The following is a 19452-nucleotide window of genomic DNA, read 5'->3' as shown; positions in this document are numbered from 1 at the left end:
GGAAGAACTGTCTGCTGTTAAAGGTGTTCTTCTTATTCTCGATAATGGGCCCACGTTGGAAGTATGTGTGACGAGGAGATGGGACAGGCTGTGGTTAAAAATCGGGACCACAAACCAGCTGTTGGAGTGTCCGGGTTTCCTACTCTTCGACAAATTTATGTCGGGTTATAGGGCGTAATTTTTGGTTGGAATAGGGTACAAGACTTTTTTCGCTTAAGGTGGATGCTCGATTTGTTCGGAACTCTAAATTAGTTGGCACGGACCAGGAATTGGACTTTCATTCTAGGTCTGTTTTTGATGTTGTTTTTGTTTGGGATAGCTGTATGGGGTCTGAGGAGCTTTCTATAGCGTAGGGTTTCCTCCCCAGTGATGAATAATAAATAAAAATATACGAAATGAAAGAAGTATCGAAAACTCAATAACAACAAGTTTCAGTTTGCTGAGACTTTTTGTCTGTGAAATATTCCGTCCACACACACGCTCTCACTTTAATATTTTTTTTTTTCATTTTCAGAGTTTCCTAAACATCCATTTTCCGGGAAAACTCAATTAAGAGTAAGACTAAGTGATAATAGTAAAGTAAAGTAATTGCCTATTTTTTCAGGCGTGGCTTAACGTCCAACTACCAATTAGGTGTCGTGGACGGAGGCGACTAGCAAACATACTTTACTGTAAATTTCTTTTATTAACCATTAAATAAAATCCAAGGCCTAAGACCGGGAATCGAACCCAGTACCACAATACATATTAGTTTTGCAGGTCTCGCCTCTAACCGCTCGGCTACCGTGGCGCCCGACTAAGTGATAATATTTAGAGCCTTTAAATGAGGAAACTTAGAATAGTGGCAGTCTTGCGGCACTTTTGAGAGAATGACGGCGGAAATGCAATTTTTTTTTTTCTTGAATCTAAAATGCGAAAACACATACTTCGTACTAGTCTATTAGACAATAATTACCATTGGTCAATGCCGAAAGCCAAAAACTTGTTCACTGACAATGTTTTGAACAGTTTTAATCAACATGAAGTGATGACAAGTTCACAAAGCACTGTGCAAGCAATGTGGGTTTATTAAAGCAAAATAATCGACAAAGCGTTCCTTTAATTAGAATTATACTCGAAATATCCATAATCTCGATGTGGGCGTTTTTCTCGCATAAACATCGCCAGGGAAATCTGCGTGATCTATCTAATCACTCAATCAATCTATCCTCTTTTCCTCCTAGTAGCAAACAATTCTTGAAACTTGTGAGTAAAATTCGTTTATTTCAAGATCAATGTTTTATTACTCTTAATATAGTTTCCTTTAAAGTAAAATGAAAGTTAATTTACCTCGCACCCCATTTCCCAGCCATTTCTTCGGGAATATTACGTTGCATTCAAACTATTCGAGCCGTCTTGAAGAAGTAGTTGGTATGAAGTTCACCCACTCGCACTCTAAGTCACATTATTATAATGCCTATTTTTCCCAGGCAGGCTTTACGTTCTACTACCAAATTAGGTGTCGTGGACGGAGGCGACTAGCAAACATACTTCACTGTAAATTTCTTTTATTAACCATTAAATAAAATCCAAGGCTTAGACACCGGGACTCGACCCCAGTACCACAATACATATTAGCTTTAGAGGTCTCGCCTCTAACCGCTCGGCTACCTTTTGGCGACCCCTTGAGTTTACTGTCGTACTCTACTAAATCACATTGGGCCAGCTACGAGAGTCGTTTGAAAAGTCCGTGCAAAAATAAAAACTACTTAATTTTTTGGGGTAAACCTTTTTTATTTTTCAACACAGTCTCCTTTTAGGCTTATACACTTCGTCCAACGCTGCTCTAGTTTGTTGATCCCTTCCGAATAATAGGATTTGTCCAAGTCTGAAAAATAGCCATTCGTTTCTGCAATCACCTCCTCGTTTGAATAAAATCTTTTTCCCGCCAGCCATTTTTTCATATTGGGGAACAAATAGTAGTCCGAGGGAGCCAAGTCTGGAGAACAGGGGGGATGTGAAACGAGTTGGAACCCTATTTCCATTAATTTTGCGACCACAACTGCTGAGGTGTGAGCTGGTGCGTTGTCGTGATGGAAAAGGACTTTTTTGTGGGCCAATCGTGGGCGTTTTTCTTGCAGCTCGGTTTTCAAACGGCCCAATAACGATGAATAATATGCACCTGTAATAGTTTTTCCCTTTTCCAGATAGTCGATGAGGATTATTCCTTGCGAATTCCAAAAGACAGTCGCCATAATCTTTCCGGCCGAAGGAACGGTCTTCGCCTTTTTTGGCGCAGATTCCCCCTTGGTAACCCATTGTTTAGATTGTTCTTTGGTCTCAGGAGTGTAGTGATGTATCCATGTTTCATTCACAGTGACGAAACGACGCTTAAAGTCCTGCGGATTCTTCTGGAACAGCTGCAAACCGTCCTTGCAACACTTCACACGATTTCGTTTTTGGTCAAGCGTGAGCAATCGCGGCACCCATCTTGCGGATAGCTTTGTCATGTCCAAATGTTGATGCAAAATATTATGTACCCGTTCATTCGAGATGCCCACAGCACTAGCAATCTCACGCACCTTCACTCTTCTGTCATCCATCACCATATCATGGATTTTATCAATGATTTCTGGAGTAGTAACCTCAACAGGGCGTCCAGAACGTTCAGCGTCACTTGTGCCCATATGGCCACTCCGAAAATTTTGAAACCACTTATAAACTGTTCTAATCGAAGGTGCAGAGTCACCATAATGTTTATCAAGCTTCTCTTTAGTCTCCTGAGGCGTTTTGCCTTTCATAAAGTAGTGTTTAATCAACACACGAAATTCTTTTTCGTCCATTTTTTGAAAATCACTCGACTTCCTCGATTCAAACGAATGCCAAACACAAAGAAATAGACCGATCTGGCTGAAACTTGGTGTGTGTTCTTCCAAGAGATGCTACTAACTAAACATAACCTCGATACGCGCCAGTGGTGCTATCTCTCTGACTTTGCACGTACTTTTCAAACGACCCTCGTAAGACGCACTTTTTTTCCTAAATTAGGTTTAAAAAAAGTTACCTGCGTCTTATACGTGAAGGACACAGGTTAACTTTCAATACTGATTGCTATTTTTAGCCCGGAAAAGGTCTAGACGCACATAACTTTTTCTACATCTGCCATAATTATTTTATCAGGTTTAATAATGACTAAACTGCATTGCTTTAATTTATAATTGACTAGACTATTTTTGTGTTAATATTTGTATTACGTTGTTAATTTTATATTTATTAGGCGCCAGTGGTGCTATCTCTCTGACTTTGCACGGACTTTTCAAACGACCCTCGTATTCGGGCCCGTAATGGTACTATATTTCTTTCTCATATCATTCTAGTTAGAATAGAGAGGATTCAAAATGTACCATTTGAATTATGCTACTGACTTGGATGTCTGTTTAAATAAAAGTTAGGGAACGCTTAGCCTTATTTTCTGGTTTCAATCTCTTCCCAAACTTCTAATTTTTCGTTGAAAATTGATTTTGATTGACTGAAAAATTCATTTCAATTTGAAGTCTTAAACTTTGTGACATTAAAAGATATATTAGTAGGTATTAAATTTATACCTATTTATTAATTTATTTATTTCCATAACTGCAGTACATTTATTATTAAGTGTAGCTGATGCAACATGATATAAGTATATATAAGTACTTGGATAGCTTGAAGGGAGAATTAAAAACTCCCAAAGAAGTGCATTTCACTTTTATGCACTGGCACTTACCTCCATGAAGAGATCACATGGCCACCGGCGCTTTGAAACAATTTAATACAATTAAGTCGCGATAGTAGAGGATTAAGATGTAAAGAAATTGGAGCGTTTCGAGGATCTTGCATCTTCAGAAACGTATGGAACAAGTAGGTGCAAGATTGAGTTAGGCACAAAGTAAGGAACATTAACGGATTCGATGGAGTATTTTTGATTGAAAAGATTGGATTATGTAGATATTACAAGCTTTGGCTGGGCCCCAAAGTTCCATTTCGTATGTCCCAGGCGGGTTTCAGTATCATTGTGTAGATTTGTCGTTTGTAATTTAATGAAAGTATCGATCGAGAAGTCTAGAGAGAAGTTTGAATCGTCTGTTTAGTTCTTACCGTTTGAGTCTAGTTATGGATTCCAGGTTAGGCGTTTTTGTCAATGAAGAGTCCTAGGTACTTAACACAATTTGTTGCAGGAAGTTGAGTGCAGATATTAAACATTTAATATCAAAATATTAAAGACATATTTAATGCTTTGCAACTAGTAAATATTCTGATAAAAGAAATGCGATACGTCATCATCCAATAATGACTCTCCAAAAGTTAATGCTTAATTACCGATTTCCTTTACCACATAGCAGAATATTTGATGATTAGTAATAATTGCTGTGAAAGAAAGTCTTAGTTGCAAAGCAGATTAATTTGAATACACATCATTTATTAACTAAATAACAAACTTATATTCGTAATGTTTTAGTGAGCTCAGTACAAGGTGAATCGCTGACGTTGAGCAAAGTGACGAGGTCTGAGATGGGTGTATACATGTGTATCGCCAGTAACGGTGTTCCGCCTACCGTTAGTAAGCGGCTTATGTTGCAGGTTCACTGTAAGTACTAAATTCTAATAATACTATGTATTCACCAACTAAAACTATATTCAGTACTCTATCCATCTCTTTCCACTTTGATAACTTAGAATTCATTATATTCTATACATATACGAGTACATATGTATATGTAAAACACATATGTGAATCTTTCCGCTTTTACATATCGCGCATTACTATGAACAACCCATCTGGGCCACTACTTGTCTCCACTTCATAAATATTCACCTGTTATATAAACTTTATCTTATATAAATGAATTGAGTGCCTAAATTTTCCGCATTTCCCGCAGGTTAGATTTATGTCGTTCTCATGTTAATTTTTTTTAAACTTATTAAAATAAACAATCATGTACGAACACAATTTTACAATATGTCCAGAAATATTGTATGTTTTGACGTGAATACGTCTTTAAATTTACTATCATATGGAGGCAATCCAAAAAACCTAATGATAACAAAATCGGGGGATGCAGTTTGGCATTATAGTTTCGAATCTATCGTCTACATCCAAAATTAAATTAGACTACTGGATAGCTAAAGGAAGTTCATTACGATAAGCGAGGACTGTGACCCATCGCGCGAGGTGGAGGGGAAGCGCCGCCATTTTGAGATCATTTTGCTGCGTATCGAGATTTGCAATTAGTATAACTCTTGACTCGGAGAAGCTACGATGTTCGTTTAAGTTTTAATCGTCAGCTGTCGTCAAAATCTATCGATTGTGTATAAAACATTAGTGTAAAATAGTGACAGTGAATATAATAAGGTGTTAGAATAAAAAAATATTATCAAAAATATACAATGTCGGCCTATACGCGTCGAAAAGCCAAAACCAAATACAGAGATCGTATACGGTTGGAAAGGGCTTCTCAAGAACAATCGAATGGTAATAATAAAATACCATATGACCGAGTCAAGCTGTGCCGGGAACGTAAAAGAATGAATGCGGCCGAGCGGATCAGCGACGGTGTCAGTACATCTGCAGCAGGGGCGGTTGAAATTATGCAAGTGGATGAAATCGCTTCTACATCGACAATGGACTGTATAGGCATAGATTGTGTGCGATCGTCGATTTGTTTCCTTCATTTCATCCTAAATACATGAATAAAAATATTTTATATAAAAAATATAACCCGTTACGTAAAGGTATTCACGTACTGACGTACAACACACGGCCGGGTCCATGACACAGCCACAGTTTTTATTTTTTTTTTTTTTTTTTTTTTTTTTTTTATATATATATTTTTATTTAAGACTTGTACAATACAATTATGAAAAAAAAACATAATATATAGGCAATGGCAAATGCCGTCTGCCAGAGTTTACAGCATGAACAATTAAAGAAAAAATAAGTAAATAATAAGTAAAATAAGTGAATAAAGAGAACAAATAAACAATATAAATTTAAACAATAATAAATTATCTACTACCATTAAACTTATTGAGAAGAAAAATCAAAAAAGAAAAACACGTTTGTTCAAAAAGAAAAATAAGGAAGGAAAAAATAAAATAAATACATAAATAAAGAAATTACAATTCAAAAATTCTAGAATTATCCTATGTCTATTCTAAATAATGTCAGAAAGCCAGTGATACCTGACCTTTTTTATTTTTGTTTTTATTTTCTAATCGTAATATTAACTCAACTGAAATAGATGCCCAAGCAAGGCGCCACGGTAGCCGAGCGGTTAGAGGCGAGACCTGCGAAGCTAATATGTATTGTGGTACTGGGTTCGATTCCCGGTCTTGGCCTTGGATTTTATTTAATGTTTAAAAATGAGAAATAGTAAAGTATGTTTGCTAGACGCCTCCGTCCACGACACCTAATTGGTAGTTGGACGTTAAGCCCCGTCTGAAAAAAAAAAAAAAAAAATAGATGCCCAAGCAATTGTTGAACATTCTTCTTGGAACGAAAATTCAGTCAAAAGTAAAAGAAAAAATGAACAGTTATTCGTAGAAAACTTGAGCGATAAGTGGGCTTTACATCATTGAAATCTTTTTCTTCCTTTCAACGGTTTACTTCCAACGTTAGGTTGTTATTTTACTTGAACAGCTTTAACTGATAAGGAAGTTTCGGCGTACAATTTATCTGTAATACGTAGGGCTTATGCTTTCAAATCACTGCACGTACATATTGTAGAGCTTCTCTAATGTATTACTGGAGTCAGTAACTTCAAGATGAGATTGTCTACATTATTATGTGAAGATTTCAGTGCTTAACTCTTAAAGGTGAAGGAGTTGATCCACTAAGAGAAATAAGAACAACCACTACAATGATGAATTCTTATTATTTTATTTTATTCTCAACAACATGGGTTAAGGCAGTCAAAAGAACACAACGCTATATGAATATAAAACAAAAACCTCTAGCTTCAATATTTTTTTACATTCAATATATCACACATATGTTTTATCATCTGTCCGTATTATTATAATTATTTAATAATTAATATGATTTTAACCAATTAAAATATTCGCCCACAAAGGGAATGATGTCTAATACTTTAAGCAATCCACTTTGTTTGTCGGACCTTTTACAAGCAGTAGCTTGAAGTAAGGATGAACTTATTGTATTCGTTACATTTACTCCGACCCCAAATTATTGTGTTTTCTTTCTCGGTCGTATCACGCATTAAATTATCCTACTAAATAATCACTACTTTATCTAATTCATAATAAAAGAATGTATTGCGATCAGATCAGATGATCTATTTTGACTTTTCTTGGGTAATTTACTTTTTGGGATCCCACAGAATGCGAAGAAAAAATAAGTTCTTACACAAGGTTTGGTGTATTTTAACAGATTTTCTCTAAAAGAAAAGTACAAGAATATTCAAACTTAATGTTTAGTCTCGATACCAATGTCGCTTCCATCTTGAAAAGTTTTAACAGTAATCCATCAACCTTTAAGCGTTATTTCATTGTTACAATTTGTTTTAGGCGGAGAAGTTTAGGGTTTGCATAGTAGAAGTTTGGGTTTACACTGCAATTTGATCAGAACCTATGGCTGCAAGAGTTATTTTATTTCCTGTTCAACCTTGTCGTCTGCATATTGAGCTAAAAGTTGTTAAAGAGTTTTATGTCCGAGTTGATATGAGCGTCTGACTTTAGTACTTCACAATTCGTTGAATCTAAATCTGTAAAGCTTTCTTGTAAAAAAGAATTCCATGATTTGTGCATATTTGTCAGGTGCGTTTATGTTTGATTTAAATTTGTAGAGCAGAATTATTGCACATGGTGTCTAAATGCAATTTCTATCCTAAAAATTTGTACAATATTATGCATATTTGCTACAGAGTATTTTTTGTTTTTGTAAAATAATCTTTTATCAAATATGTTTATAGGTTCAAAATTTCTATAATGACTATGTAATCTACATATTTTTTTTGTATTACTATTATTATTAAGGCGCCTTTTTATTATTAAGATCATTGCGCCCAGAATTTCGTTTTCAGCTTCTGAACAGTGTTCTCTCGTTACAGGTAACTGTCCGTCACCAGAAAACTGTTCAACTTGATTGTAATTTGATTACTGTATTTGACGGCATATAAGACGCACTGGCATATAAGACGCACCCTTATTTAGCAGGCCACACACAAGGAAAAAAAGTTTCAATAATCCGCGCGAGAGCGCGGTACCACAATAACTTAAAATGTGGTTTCTTTTAGTTCTCACGTTTCGTAAAAGCTAAATAAACAATCATTGTATGCAATTACCAAACATATTTTTATTATGGAAAATTAACAAACGGCAAGCAATCGAACATAATACAAAATAAAGCAGAAACAACAAAAAACACAGATTCAAGGAAAACGTTGCCTATCATGAAATTAGACTTTAATCACTTTCAAAACCATAAAAATCCTTTTCACTATCTTCATCATCGAAAACGAGAATATCGTCATCACTACTGTTTCCGTCATCGCTAGTGTCACCTTCTTCGAATAATGCGTCGTCTTCTGTTCCGTCAAGAGCATTACTGATTCCGCACTTCTTAAAGGATTAACAATTACTTCAGCCTTTACGTCCTCCCAAGATCTTTTTACCCACTCGCACACATAAATATAAAATTAACAACGTAATACAAATATTAACACAAAAATAGTCTAGTCAATTATAAATTAAAGCAATGCAGTTTAGTCATTATTAAACCTGATAAAATAATTATGGCAGATGTAGAAAAAGTTATGTGCGTCTAGACCTTTTCCGGGCTAAAAATAGCAATCAGTATTGAAAGTTAACCTGTGTCCTTCACGTATAAGACGCAGGTAACTTTTTTTAAACCTAATTTAGGAAAAAAAGTGCGTCTTACGAGGGTCGTTTGAAAAGTACGTGCAAAGTCAGAGAGATAGCACCACTGGCGCGTATCGAGGTTATGTTTAGTTAGTAGCATCTCTTGGAAGAACACACACCAAGTTTCAGCCAGATCGGTCTATTTCTTTGTGTTTGGCATTCGTTTGAATCGAGGAAGTCGAGTGATTTTCAAAAAATGGACGAAAAAGAATTTCGTGTGTTGATTAAACACTACTTTATGAAAGGCAAAACGCCTCAGGAGACTAAAGAGAAGCTTGATAAACATTATGGTGACTCTGCACCTTCGATTAGAACAGTTTATAAGTGGTTTCAAAATTTTCGGAGTGGCCATATGGGCACAAGTGACGCTGAACGTTCTGGACGCCCTGTTGAGGTTACTACTCCAGAAATCATTGATAAAATCCATGATATGGTGATGGATGACAGAAGAGTGAAGGTGCGTGAGATTGCTAGTGCTGTGGGCATCTCGAATGAACGGGTACATAATATTTTGCATCAACATTTGGACATGACAAAGCTATCCGCAAGATGGGTGCCGCGATTGCTCACGCTTGACCAAAAACGAAATCGTGTGAAGTGTTGCAAGGACGGTTTGCAGCTGTTCCAGAAGAATCCGCAGGACTTTAAGCGTCGTTTCGTCACTGTGAATGAAACATGGATACATCACTACACTCCTGAGACCAAAGAACAATCTAAACAATGGGTTACCAAGGGGGAATCTGCGCCAAAAAAGGCGAAGACCGTTCCTTCGGCCGGAAAGATTATGGCGACTGTCTTTTGGGATTCGCAAGGAATAATCCTTATCGACTATCTGGAAAAGGGTAAAACTATTACAGGTGCATATTATTCATCGTTATTGGACCGTTTGAAAACCGAGCTGCAAGAAAAACGCCCACGATTGGCCCACAAAAAATTCCTTTTCCATCACGACAACGCACCAGCTCACACCTCAGCAAAATTAATGGAAATAGGGTTCCAACTCGTTTCACATCCCCCCCTATTCTCCAGACTTGGCTCCTTCGGACTACTATTTGTTCCCCAATATGAAGAAATGGCTGGCGGGAAAAAGATTTTATTCAAACGAGGAGGTGATTGCAGAAACGAATGGCTATTTTTCAGACTTGGACAAATCCTATTATTCGGAAGGGATCAACAAAGTAGAGCAGCGTTGGACGAAGTGTATAAGCCTAAAAGGAGACTATGTTGAAAAATAAAAAAGGTTTACCCCAAAAAATTAAGTAGTTTTTATTTTTGCACGGACTTTTCAAACGACCCTCGTATATGCCGTCAAATACGGTATTTAATACAAGTTGCTTGTCTAATATATGCACATTTTTTTTTATTTAGTCGATATAGTACCTTTAATCAAATAATTTTACAAAAAACCAAAAACAAAAACCGCAATATGTAGACATTTTATTGATTAGATTAGACAAAATTAAATAATTTTTAACTACACTACAAGCAGTTTACAATATTTCCAAATATACTTTGACGATAGAAACATAGAAATTAATAGCTTGTAAATTATTTACATTTATAACGTTCGCCACTAGTACATATCGCTAGATAATTTTAGCTAATTACGCAACTATTGATCTATTATTATATACCTATATCTAATTAAACGAACGCGACAATGTTTGTTTTTCATATTGTTCTGTTTGATAACACCATTGTTTTTGTTTATTTTAATTAACCTTTTCACTGCTGAAACTACTTCCATTATAGTTATTTCTAAACAAATTATTGCAATTGTCTTTCTATTGCTATTTAAATGAAAAGTTATTATATTATCAATTCAACTTATTATAAATAGGATGAGATATATGATGAATTCAAAAAATATTGTTTGATCATTCAAATGATATTCTCATTGTGTGAATGACAAATTAACTATAAATTAGAAAAGCTTATAAATGGAACAGGTTTTATAAAATTTGATTTTAAAATTATTATTGAAGTAGTGATTGGTTTTTATCATTATCAAAAAATTTTTACATTTTCACACTTTAATTTTTAAATTAATTTGATCGAAATATATTTCTAAGTATATAATATACGCAACTGAGTTAGAAAATTTAATAAATCTGGTATCCTCTGTTAGTCTGGATGAAATTAATAATACGTAAAATAACCGTATAATCTTAAAAAAAAAAACGAGGCTCGCCATTGAATATAGTTGCATCAAAATGGCAGTAATAATTAAAAAAATATTAAAAGTTGTACGTAAGTTGTTCCACTGCTAAGTAGACTTATGTTATCACAACTCTAAATAACATTAATAACTTCCCCGTAACCATCATTTATTCTTTCAACAAAATTTGTGTTTTTTTTAACACGACTCAATTATAAACGGGTGATTCTATTGATAAAAGATAATAAAGGCAGTTTCTGCGACAATCCAGTTAAATTATTAGATAATTATTTAATACGACTAAGTTAAAATTATTAATTTAATTGAAATACTTCATTTTTGATGACAGTAAAGTTAAGTATTTTAACGTCTAGCAATAACTTCTTCGTTTAAACGTATTTTATTTTATCTTTTCCATTGTCCGTAGTTTTGTGGGTAATGTTGGAAAATAATAAAGGATACGTTTGTGACGTTGCAGTTATTTCCGACTTTACTAACCTAATATGTGTATGTGTTCAACATATTAAAATCAGAGCCTTTCACATTCAATCTCTATTGGAATTCCTGCTCTCGGGCTCGCACATCCACAACCCAGATTCCTCCTTACAGAATCAACATCACCGAGATAAGAATTCCTTCTTTTTCTTTCATTCCTCTTTTTTCCAATTTCCTTCACTGTGTTTTCTAATTTCTTTTTCTTTTTTTCTTTCAAAATTCAAAAAATTGTGTCTGTGTATGTACGTCTCTGCAGCAACAAATAGTCTAATCCCGCAGCTCTTATATTTCATTAAGGACATTTCCTTAGGGCAAAAATTGACACAATCGTAAATGTACAAGTTTTGTATAAAACTAAGAATATAATTCAACAAATAACCTTTTAAGAAAGCGGAATTCTGTAAAAAAACGCACGAAGTAAAATATATGTTTTGTTTTTTGGTCTAGTTTTCAAATTTTCCACCTCTGATGCTGTATCTTCATTTTTGGTGGAATTACGGCCAAAAACCTGATCGGGGTTTCAAAAGGACCACTGGTTTTGACAATGATTATGAAAACTACATAAAAAAAATTGTGAAAAATGACGTTAACCCCGTTTCGATATCCCTAATATTTGTTGAGATATGTAAGAACAAAGTTACAATTTTATCTATTCGTGAACGGTTTTCAATATTAATTTTCCACCAGAAATACACCAGTTTTGGGAGGTCCTCTGACTGCAAAAAATGTTATTGGTGACGCAAAGAACAGTAATAATAATAATTGAAGATTTTAAAATATGTAATGGTTGTGGGTGAATCAGGATTTATCATCAAATAAAAGCAACCATCACATCATGTTAATGTATCCCATATGCAAGAGTTCTTGACCTATGATAACGGTAAAAATCTCTTGCCAGTGTTGGTCTAGTGCAGGGGTCGGCAACCTTCGGCTCGCGAGCCGCATGCGGCTCTTTTATCCAAATTTTGTGGCTCTTCAGCCTATCCAAAATATATTGTATATTTTAATTTTATTAAAACAAATGACAATTTCATTTATTAAAGTAAAGATATTTTCTCAAAAAGAATTTTAAATGTGATAGGTTTGAAATTGAATAGAATTATATTAAAATTAAGTACGTAATTACATAATACTTTCATTCAAACACAGGTTTAGTTATTATCTATTTGTTTATTTACTTTGCAATATGTAAAAATAAATGTATAAAACATTTATATGTTATTGAATATCATAAAATCATAATTTGTGAATACAAGTGATCTACAGAGTTCTTTACACTATCATCCTTGCGACTCTTAGTTTTATTAAAATTATTTAAGGAGAAATGGCTCTCTACTTAAAATAGATTGCCGACCCCTGGCCAAGAGCGTGGCTTTGTAAATAGAAGATCTCCAGTTTGAATCCCCCGTATGCAGTCATTCATAATACTTTTTTAAATAAAATGTAGTCATTTGTGTGATTGGAACTGGGGATCTTCCACTTACAAAGCGACGCTCTTGACCACTAGACCATTACCAAGAGAGTGAGATTTTCAAGAGAGGAACCATTCATTGGTCCTTATAAAAACCCCGATCAAGTTTTTGCCCGTAACTACGCTAAAAATAAAGATACACCATCGGGGTTAGAAAATTTGAAAACTAGACAAAAAAAAACAAAAATATAGTTTACTTCTTGGTTTTTTTCGAAATTCCGCTTTCCTAAAAAGTTATTAGCGATTGGTGCGTTTTAAATGGATCACGCTGTATATGGTAGTGAGGATTTCAGTTTCATTGCAATTACTTATTTATTTATTTATTATTTATTGAATTATTATTAACCCAAATGTGACAGATATTGAATCAAATTAACTGCTTTGAGTTACATCTCTGAACTAATGGAACCCTCAGTTTCACCAAAGCTCCCAAGTGAATCAATAATTAATTCACACTGTCCATTATTTGTTGCTAATTCAAAAAATAACTGTATAATTATTACTTATGCGCATAAAAACAATGTTACTGATTTGACCGCGCTGTAATTAAGTATCTACTTATTATTTTCTTGTATCTTCTTTTCCTAGTCCAGCTGAATCAAGCTTTCGTCCATTGGCTAAGTTTAAGAGAAAATATTTACTATTTCCATTGTTTAGAAATAATTTTCATTTACATATTACTGAATATTCTGCCTCTGCTACTTAAAAAAGATAGAATGGGAAAATAATGAAATTCTTTTTCTGATTTCTATCATGCATAAGGTTAAAAAGTTCTAGAAAGTTCTTGAAAAAGTTAATTCATATTTGAAATATGGTGGCAAAGACCTACTTAAGTTGGCTTTTAAAACCTTACCTTTTCAGGTACACTGTAAAACTTGCGAGTAATACTGGCCTGAGGGGCTAAAAGATAAGATAAAGCGAACCTTCAGAACATGTTTAGCTCCATTTTCCATCTATAGAAATAAAGTCAGATATATAACAAAGATATGAAATATTGGGCGTTATTAGCAGCAGCAGGCATTTTCAGAATATGTTTCCATATGTACCTTGTAAATATTTACAATTTTTTTTAAATAACTTTTTTGAAATATACCTTGAAATAGGGAAAAATTATTTATTTTTCTGTATTCGATTTAAGTTCAGGTACTGCTGTTATTATTATTATTTTTTTTTAATGATTTAAGGCGCGTCAACATCTAAGCTATTGGCGCCCGGAGCTTTTTTCAGTGCACTGCCGGCCTCTGGACAGTGTTCTCTCGTTACAGACATGTCCATCACCGGACAATGAGCTGTAAGAAGCTCCTAGAAAGAGAAAATCTAAGGGTCAGCAGCTGGATTCGAACCCGGGACCTCCGCGTGGAAGTCCAGTATGCTAACCTCTCAGCTAATCCCTTCCCTTACTACTGTTATTATTATTCTTATTATTATTTTTATTATTATTATTATTATTATTATTATTATTATTATTATTTAAGGCGCATCAACATCTGAGGTTATTGGCGCCCGGAGTTTTTTTTTTTCAGTGCACTGCCGGCCTCCGGACAGTGTTCTCCCGTTACAGACAACACTGTCCATCACCGGACAGTGAGCTGTAAGAAGCTCTTAGAAAGAGAAAATCTAAGGGGCCAGCAGCTGGATTCGAACCCGGGACCTCCGCGTGGGAATACAATACGCTAACCGCATAGCTAATCCCTTCCCTATTAGTATTATTGTTCTTCTTATTATTATTTGTTTTCCTTATTATTGGGAGTTTCAGTCTGGTTGTTTATCAATATTTTGGACCAATAATTTTCAAGTGTTGTTAACTCTGCAAACAAATAACTTTTACGTGGGTTTAAGTAGTTTATTCTGCTGCGATCTATTTTAAATAAGGCATTGTAAGCCAATAGGCTGTAATTAAAATTAATTAGACGACTTAGATTCCAAATTTTAATTATTGTTTTTTTAAAAATAATTTTGGAGATATTTCCAGTTGTCAGCTATTGATTGCTTTTTGTTCCCAATTTTTGGTAATTCACCCTGGTTTTAATAATTCTCTTGGCTAAGACTGCGTTCATTTGATATTAGAGAGCTACCTTCGCTCTTCAGATAGCGCACTCTCTGCTTCTTCCAGACCTTTCTAACAAATCGCCTAATGCCATCTTTCTTTATCAAAGCGTTTTAAATATCCAACTTCTTCATCGCGTCCTTCTCATTTGTGTATATTTCCAGCCTGGACACTCTGGCTGCCCTCTACCTCTACAAGCTTGATCGAAGAAAAACTTATATGACTGGAGTGCCTCTCCATCAGTGCTTGATGTTTATTATTTTTTAATTTTATTTATTCATTTTTATTTTTTGGATCCTAACAGCCATTATCTCAATTAGCGCGGTATCCTGTAGTGTACATCTACCCGGGTTCGTAAGGGTTGATCAAGCCTAAATAACTAAGTAATTTTAAGCCTGAATGCTGGCCTGAAACTTGGTGATATCATTTTTTCCTTCTTTACTACCAAGTTCTTTTTTCAAATTTATCCTGAGCTGAATTTCTCGAATGCTTCCATCAATCCAGGCGAAATTTTTTTATTGGACTGATCCTTCTTTTGTCAATTCAAGTCGTTCAGGATTTCTATAGGTCTATTATCAGTCTTAACAATTTGTGAACGAATTATACAGAAAATATAAATACTCGTACATTATATAATTACAAAAATTGAATTTATTTTAAAAAAGTTTATCCAGGAATTCATTAAGACGTATCCTTGAATGTACTTGCTCATTAACCGAACTTCGAATTTAGTTTAAAAACGTTGCATTAACTAAAGTAAGTTTTCTGAAAAACTGGGAAACTAGTTTTCAGTACAGTTCTTAAAATAAAGTAAACAAAAAAATAAGGATCCGTATCTTTAATTTGCTCTATTTGTACAATAAATTTGACACGAAGAGAGAATAGCGGTTTAACATTGGAAATGGCAAGAAAGGGTTGAACACCTCGCTAACGACCCTTACGCTCCTTAATACCTTGGCAAAATATTATTCATGCAACATGCACATTTCTACATCACCATACAGACAACATGGTTAGGGTGGAATGGCTAAGTGTTGGAAGCGAAGAGAGCAGAGAGAATTGTACAAAGATTGAGGAGGCGGATGTTCATATAAACAATGGCATTGTTTCTCACAGGTTCTCGCCCTTCCCGTATTTCTAATGACCCTCAACTTTTGGCTGTCGCTGTCTCTTTTATTAATTTAAATATCATTGTTAACGATTGTCATACAAACTGGTTTTTATTGTGATTGTGACATTACAACCAAATTACATCTTATATCCTCGTTTATCAGTGAGGATGTTCTACTTGTAATAGGCATTTATTTACATACTAAGTTCTATTTAGCTGGCTCTAATAATCTTTTATTATTCTTAGTGATTATTATCTTAGTACTTACGCTAATTATTTTAGGGATTTGTTTTCATTTTCCTTTTGTATTACATTGAACCTTTGGAGTGGATTGATATCCACTCAGTTTTTTCGCCATAGAAGTAAGTAAATACGCTGCTGACTGTAATAACAAAAATTATCCAATGATTTTCTTAAATTTTAAAAATCATTCCCTTATTCTTACTTAATTTTAAGTTGTTTACTTACTTAATTCCGTTTACTTACTTAATTTTAAACTGTTTTAATTAAAGAATTTTTACTGGATCTTTGGAAAGGCACTGGATGATGGATACATCTTTAAACCGCTAATATTATACAATAGATAGAGACGACATGAATTAACATGGCGGACATTACTCAAAAAATATTCTTTTTCTATAATAAACAGGGTGTTCATTTTAAGACGGCTCAAATGCATTTCATGCTTAAACGGTTAATCTGAGCGAAAAATGGTAGAGGAAAAATTTGTTGTCCGTCACCTCTAGTTTCAGAATATTGGTCTTGATTTTTTATTCCTGCCCGCATACGCGGCTGACGCGCGACCAAAAGTGAGGGTTCGCAGTTGACCCCCATTTTCATATACACAGTTTTAAAGAGAATAAAAAGTTATGAAAGAAACCGGAAACCGCAATTCGATATCTTTAAAATTAAAGGTGCTAGGCCATTTCAAAATCTGGTATTTATTAATCATATTTCAATTTTTTAACTTGTCATCAAAGAGAAAGAAGAACACGCGATAGGTCATTTTTATGTATTTTTTCATCCCCTTTCTACTAAAAATATTGCGAAGGTAGTAACGCTTGTATTTTTCTTAATATCGGGAAATAAGTCGTTTTCCGAGTGATTTTTCTAAGAAAAATCAAATGTTAAGAGCTTTAGATGTTCTCAAGCATACACAAAATGGCTAAAAATTAATTTTACATCTGGTACAAACATAAATATTTAATAATTATTTGGTAATTTTGGGAGAGCTGCGTTTAATTACCAAAAAAATTGGAAACCTCCTGCCATATATTTAAGTGATCAATATCTTTCATGTAAAGGATCAAACTTATTCTTTAATTTATCAAATAATGCACTTGACTCAACTTGTGAAGCATGTACTGTGCCTTCAAAGGTGTCTCCTCTGGCTCGCAAGCCAGGTTAGCCAGGAGGTTATCAACTACTCTCTGTATCTGAGGAGGCAAATTTTTCCTCTACCATTTTTCGCTCAGATTAACCGTTTAAGCATGAAATGCATTTGAGCCGTCTTAAAATGAACACCCTGTATATATTCTATAGAGAAGTCTAGGCAGACAATCTTAAAGTGAGTAAACATAAAACAAATTTGAGAAATGCCAAAATATGGGACATGATCTGCCGAGCCCTCTTAAGCATCAGTTAAATTTCGCAAGTCAGTACCTCAGATTGATGTAGGGAAAAGTAGACCAGCTAAAGAAAACCTGTCTTCTTCCTTCAAACTGAATCAATTTATGCATTTCTAAATTAGGCGCATCGACAGCTGTGGTCATTAGCGCCCTGTAATCTCTTTCCGTGGCCACTGAGGCGACACGTGCAGCCTTCAGGAGACCACATACACCTACAATAAGCGGTTATTCCTTTACTCCGGTTCCCATCAGATCAAACGTTCCTTCCCGAACATGCCATTCTTTATCTATCAAACCTCTGACAGACATAGCCCTCCGATTTAATGCAGATATCTTCCTGTTTTCATTCCTATCTTCCTTCTATTCTTGTTCCTTTTTTTGGAACCCAACTTCTAAACCATTATTTGCCTTCTCTCGGAGCGCATTTCTCAAAGATGGCCGAACCTATTTAAAGTCTTCTCCTTTTTACCCCAACTTCTTTTGGCAAGTTTTCGTTATTTCCGTTTTCTGTCCAACTACTTCATTCCTTATTCTATTCTTTTTTGTCTTCTTAAAAACTATTTCTCAAATAATCCATTTGTGAGCTGAAACGTTACTTATTATCATTAAAAGATAACTGTTTTTCTTATTATTGTTAAAGATATATCTCTTTGCAGGAGTGAACTATCCTGATTCTTTGTTTTTTCTCTACATTGCCTCCTCAGTTTCTTTTCACTCTTGGAGTAGGAATCCAAATATTAAAATCCCTCTTTTACATGAATACTGTCTGATCGAAAGATTTGGCCTTCATATCCTTACCTTTGCAACGGGATGTTCATGCTAGATGGTTCGAAAATTTGGTCCAGAATGAAAATGGATATGATTCATTATGAAACGGAACAAACGGCATAATATTTGCAAATAATCTCCCTTTACAGGGTGAACCAGTAAGTATTGTCCAAAAGGCCTACTTGTGTGTAGTACATCTAAAATGGAGTTCAATGACATATTGGCCAACTTCATATTTTCCACTGTTCTTGAGTGACGTCTCTTTAAATTTTTTTTTTTTTCTAAAATCAATACTTAAACGCTCGAACCCAGTCTTAAATCTTCTCTAACGTTTCTTCATTTCTCTGATGCAAACGTTTTCGTGAAGTTGCTGGCTCCAGGCAAAAAAAGAATGTCCACGCCAGCTCGCCCAAGTTTCACAAACTTCAGGTTGCTCTAAAAACTGAAAACATTGATGTTCTAATAGAGGACTGAGCTTCTCTGTAATTTCTAATTTAGTTTATTGAAGCTGAAAACGTAGCAAAGTTGTGGCTATTTAATATTGCGAATTAGCTTCAATAGAAGTACAAATGAATACCAGAGTTTCAATTTCTGTCCATTAGGACATTTACGCATATACTCGTATATCGTCATATCGTCTTAGTGTTCTTAATGCCTTAACAGCTTTTATTTATTCATTCAGGTGTGTACTTTTGATTACCTGCTCGATACAATGATTGCCAGATCCTTCTATCGGAGCAATTGCTGAACCATTTGCTCCTCATTGCCTCAAAACTCAAGTCTTCGCTCATTTTTAATAACAGTTTTAATTTTTCTTGTTTAAGTTGCTTAAATATTGAGGTAATTGTATACTTACACAACATTCAGAAAGTTAGGATT

General features: G+C 34.6%; 1 protein-coding gene and 1 long non-coding RNA gene across 6 annotated transcripts in view; both read left to right on the top strand.

The window, feature by feature from the left end:
• LOC141455982 (lachesin-like) overlaps positions 1 to 19452 on the top strand; it is a 325735-nt gene that overhangs the window by 254640 nt on the left and 51643 nt on the right. For all 5 annotated transcript variants that reach the window (XR_012459551.1, XM_074131526.1, XM_074131525.1 and 2 more), the window contains one exon: positions 4475 to 4603. Coding sequence is in view for 4 of the 5 variants with exons in the window: in XM_074131526.1 (XP_073987627.1) it covers positions 4475 to 4603 (129 nt within the window). In the remaining variant the exon portion in view is untranslated. The remainder of the gene's footprint in view (positions 1 to 4474; positions 4604 to 19452) is intronic.
• Positions 4610 to 8322, top strand: LOC141455984 (uncharacterized). The gene is made up of 2 exons (XR_012459553.1): positions 4610 to 7155; positions 8085 to 8322. It is a non-coding gene; the product is annotated as an uncharacterized lncRNA (long non-coding RNA).

Source organism: Rhodnius prolixus, unplaced genomic scaffold (assembly GCF_049639745.1).
Source record: "Rhodnius prolixus isolate KJV_2025 unplaced genomic scaffold, Rpr scaffold_4, whole genome shotgun sequence".
Lineage (NCBI taxonomy): Eukaryota > Metazoa > Arthropoda > Insecta > Hemiptera > Reduviidae > Rhodnius > Rhodnius prolixus.
This window is presented reverse-complemented; position numbering and strand designations above follow the sequence as displayed.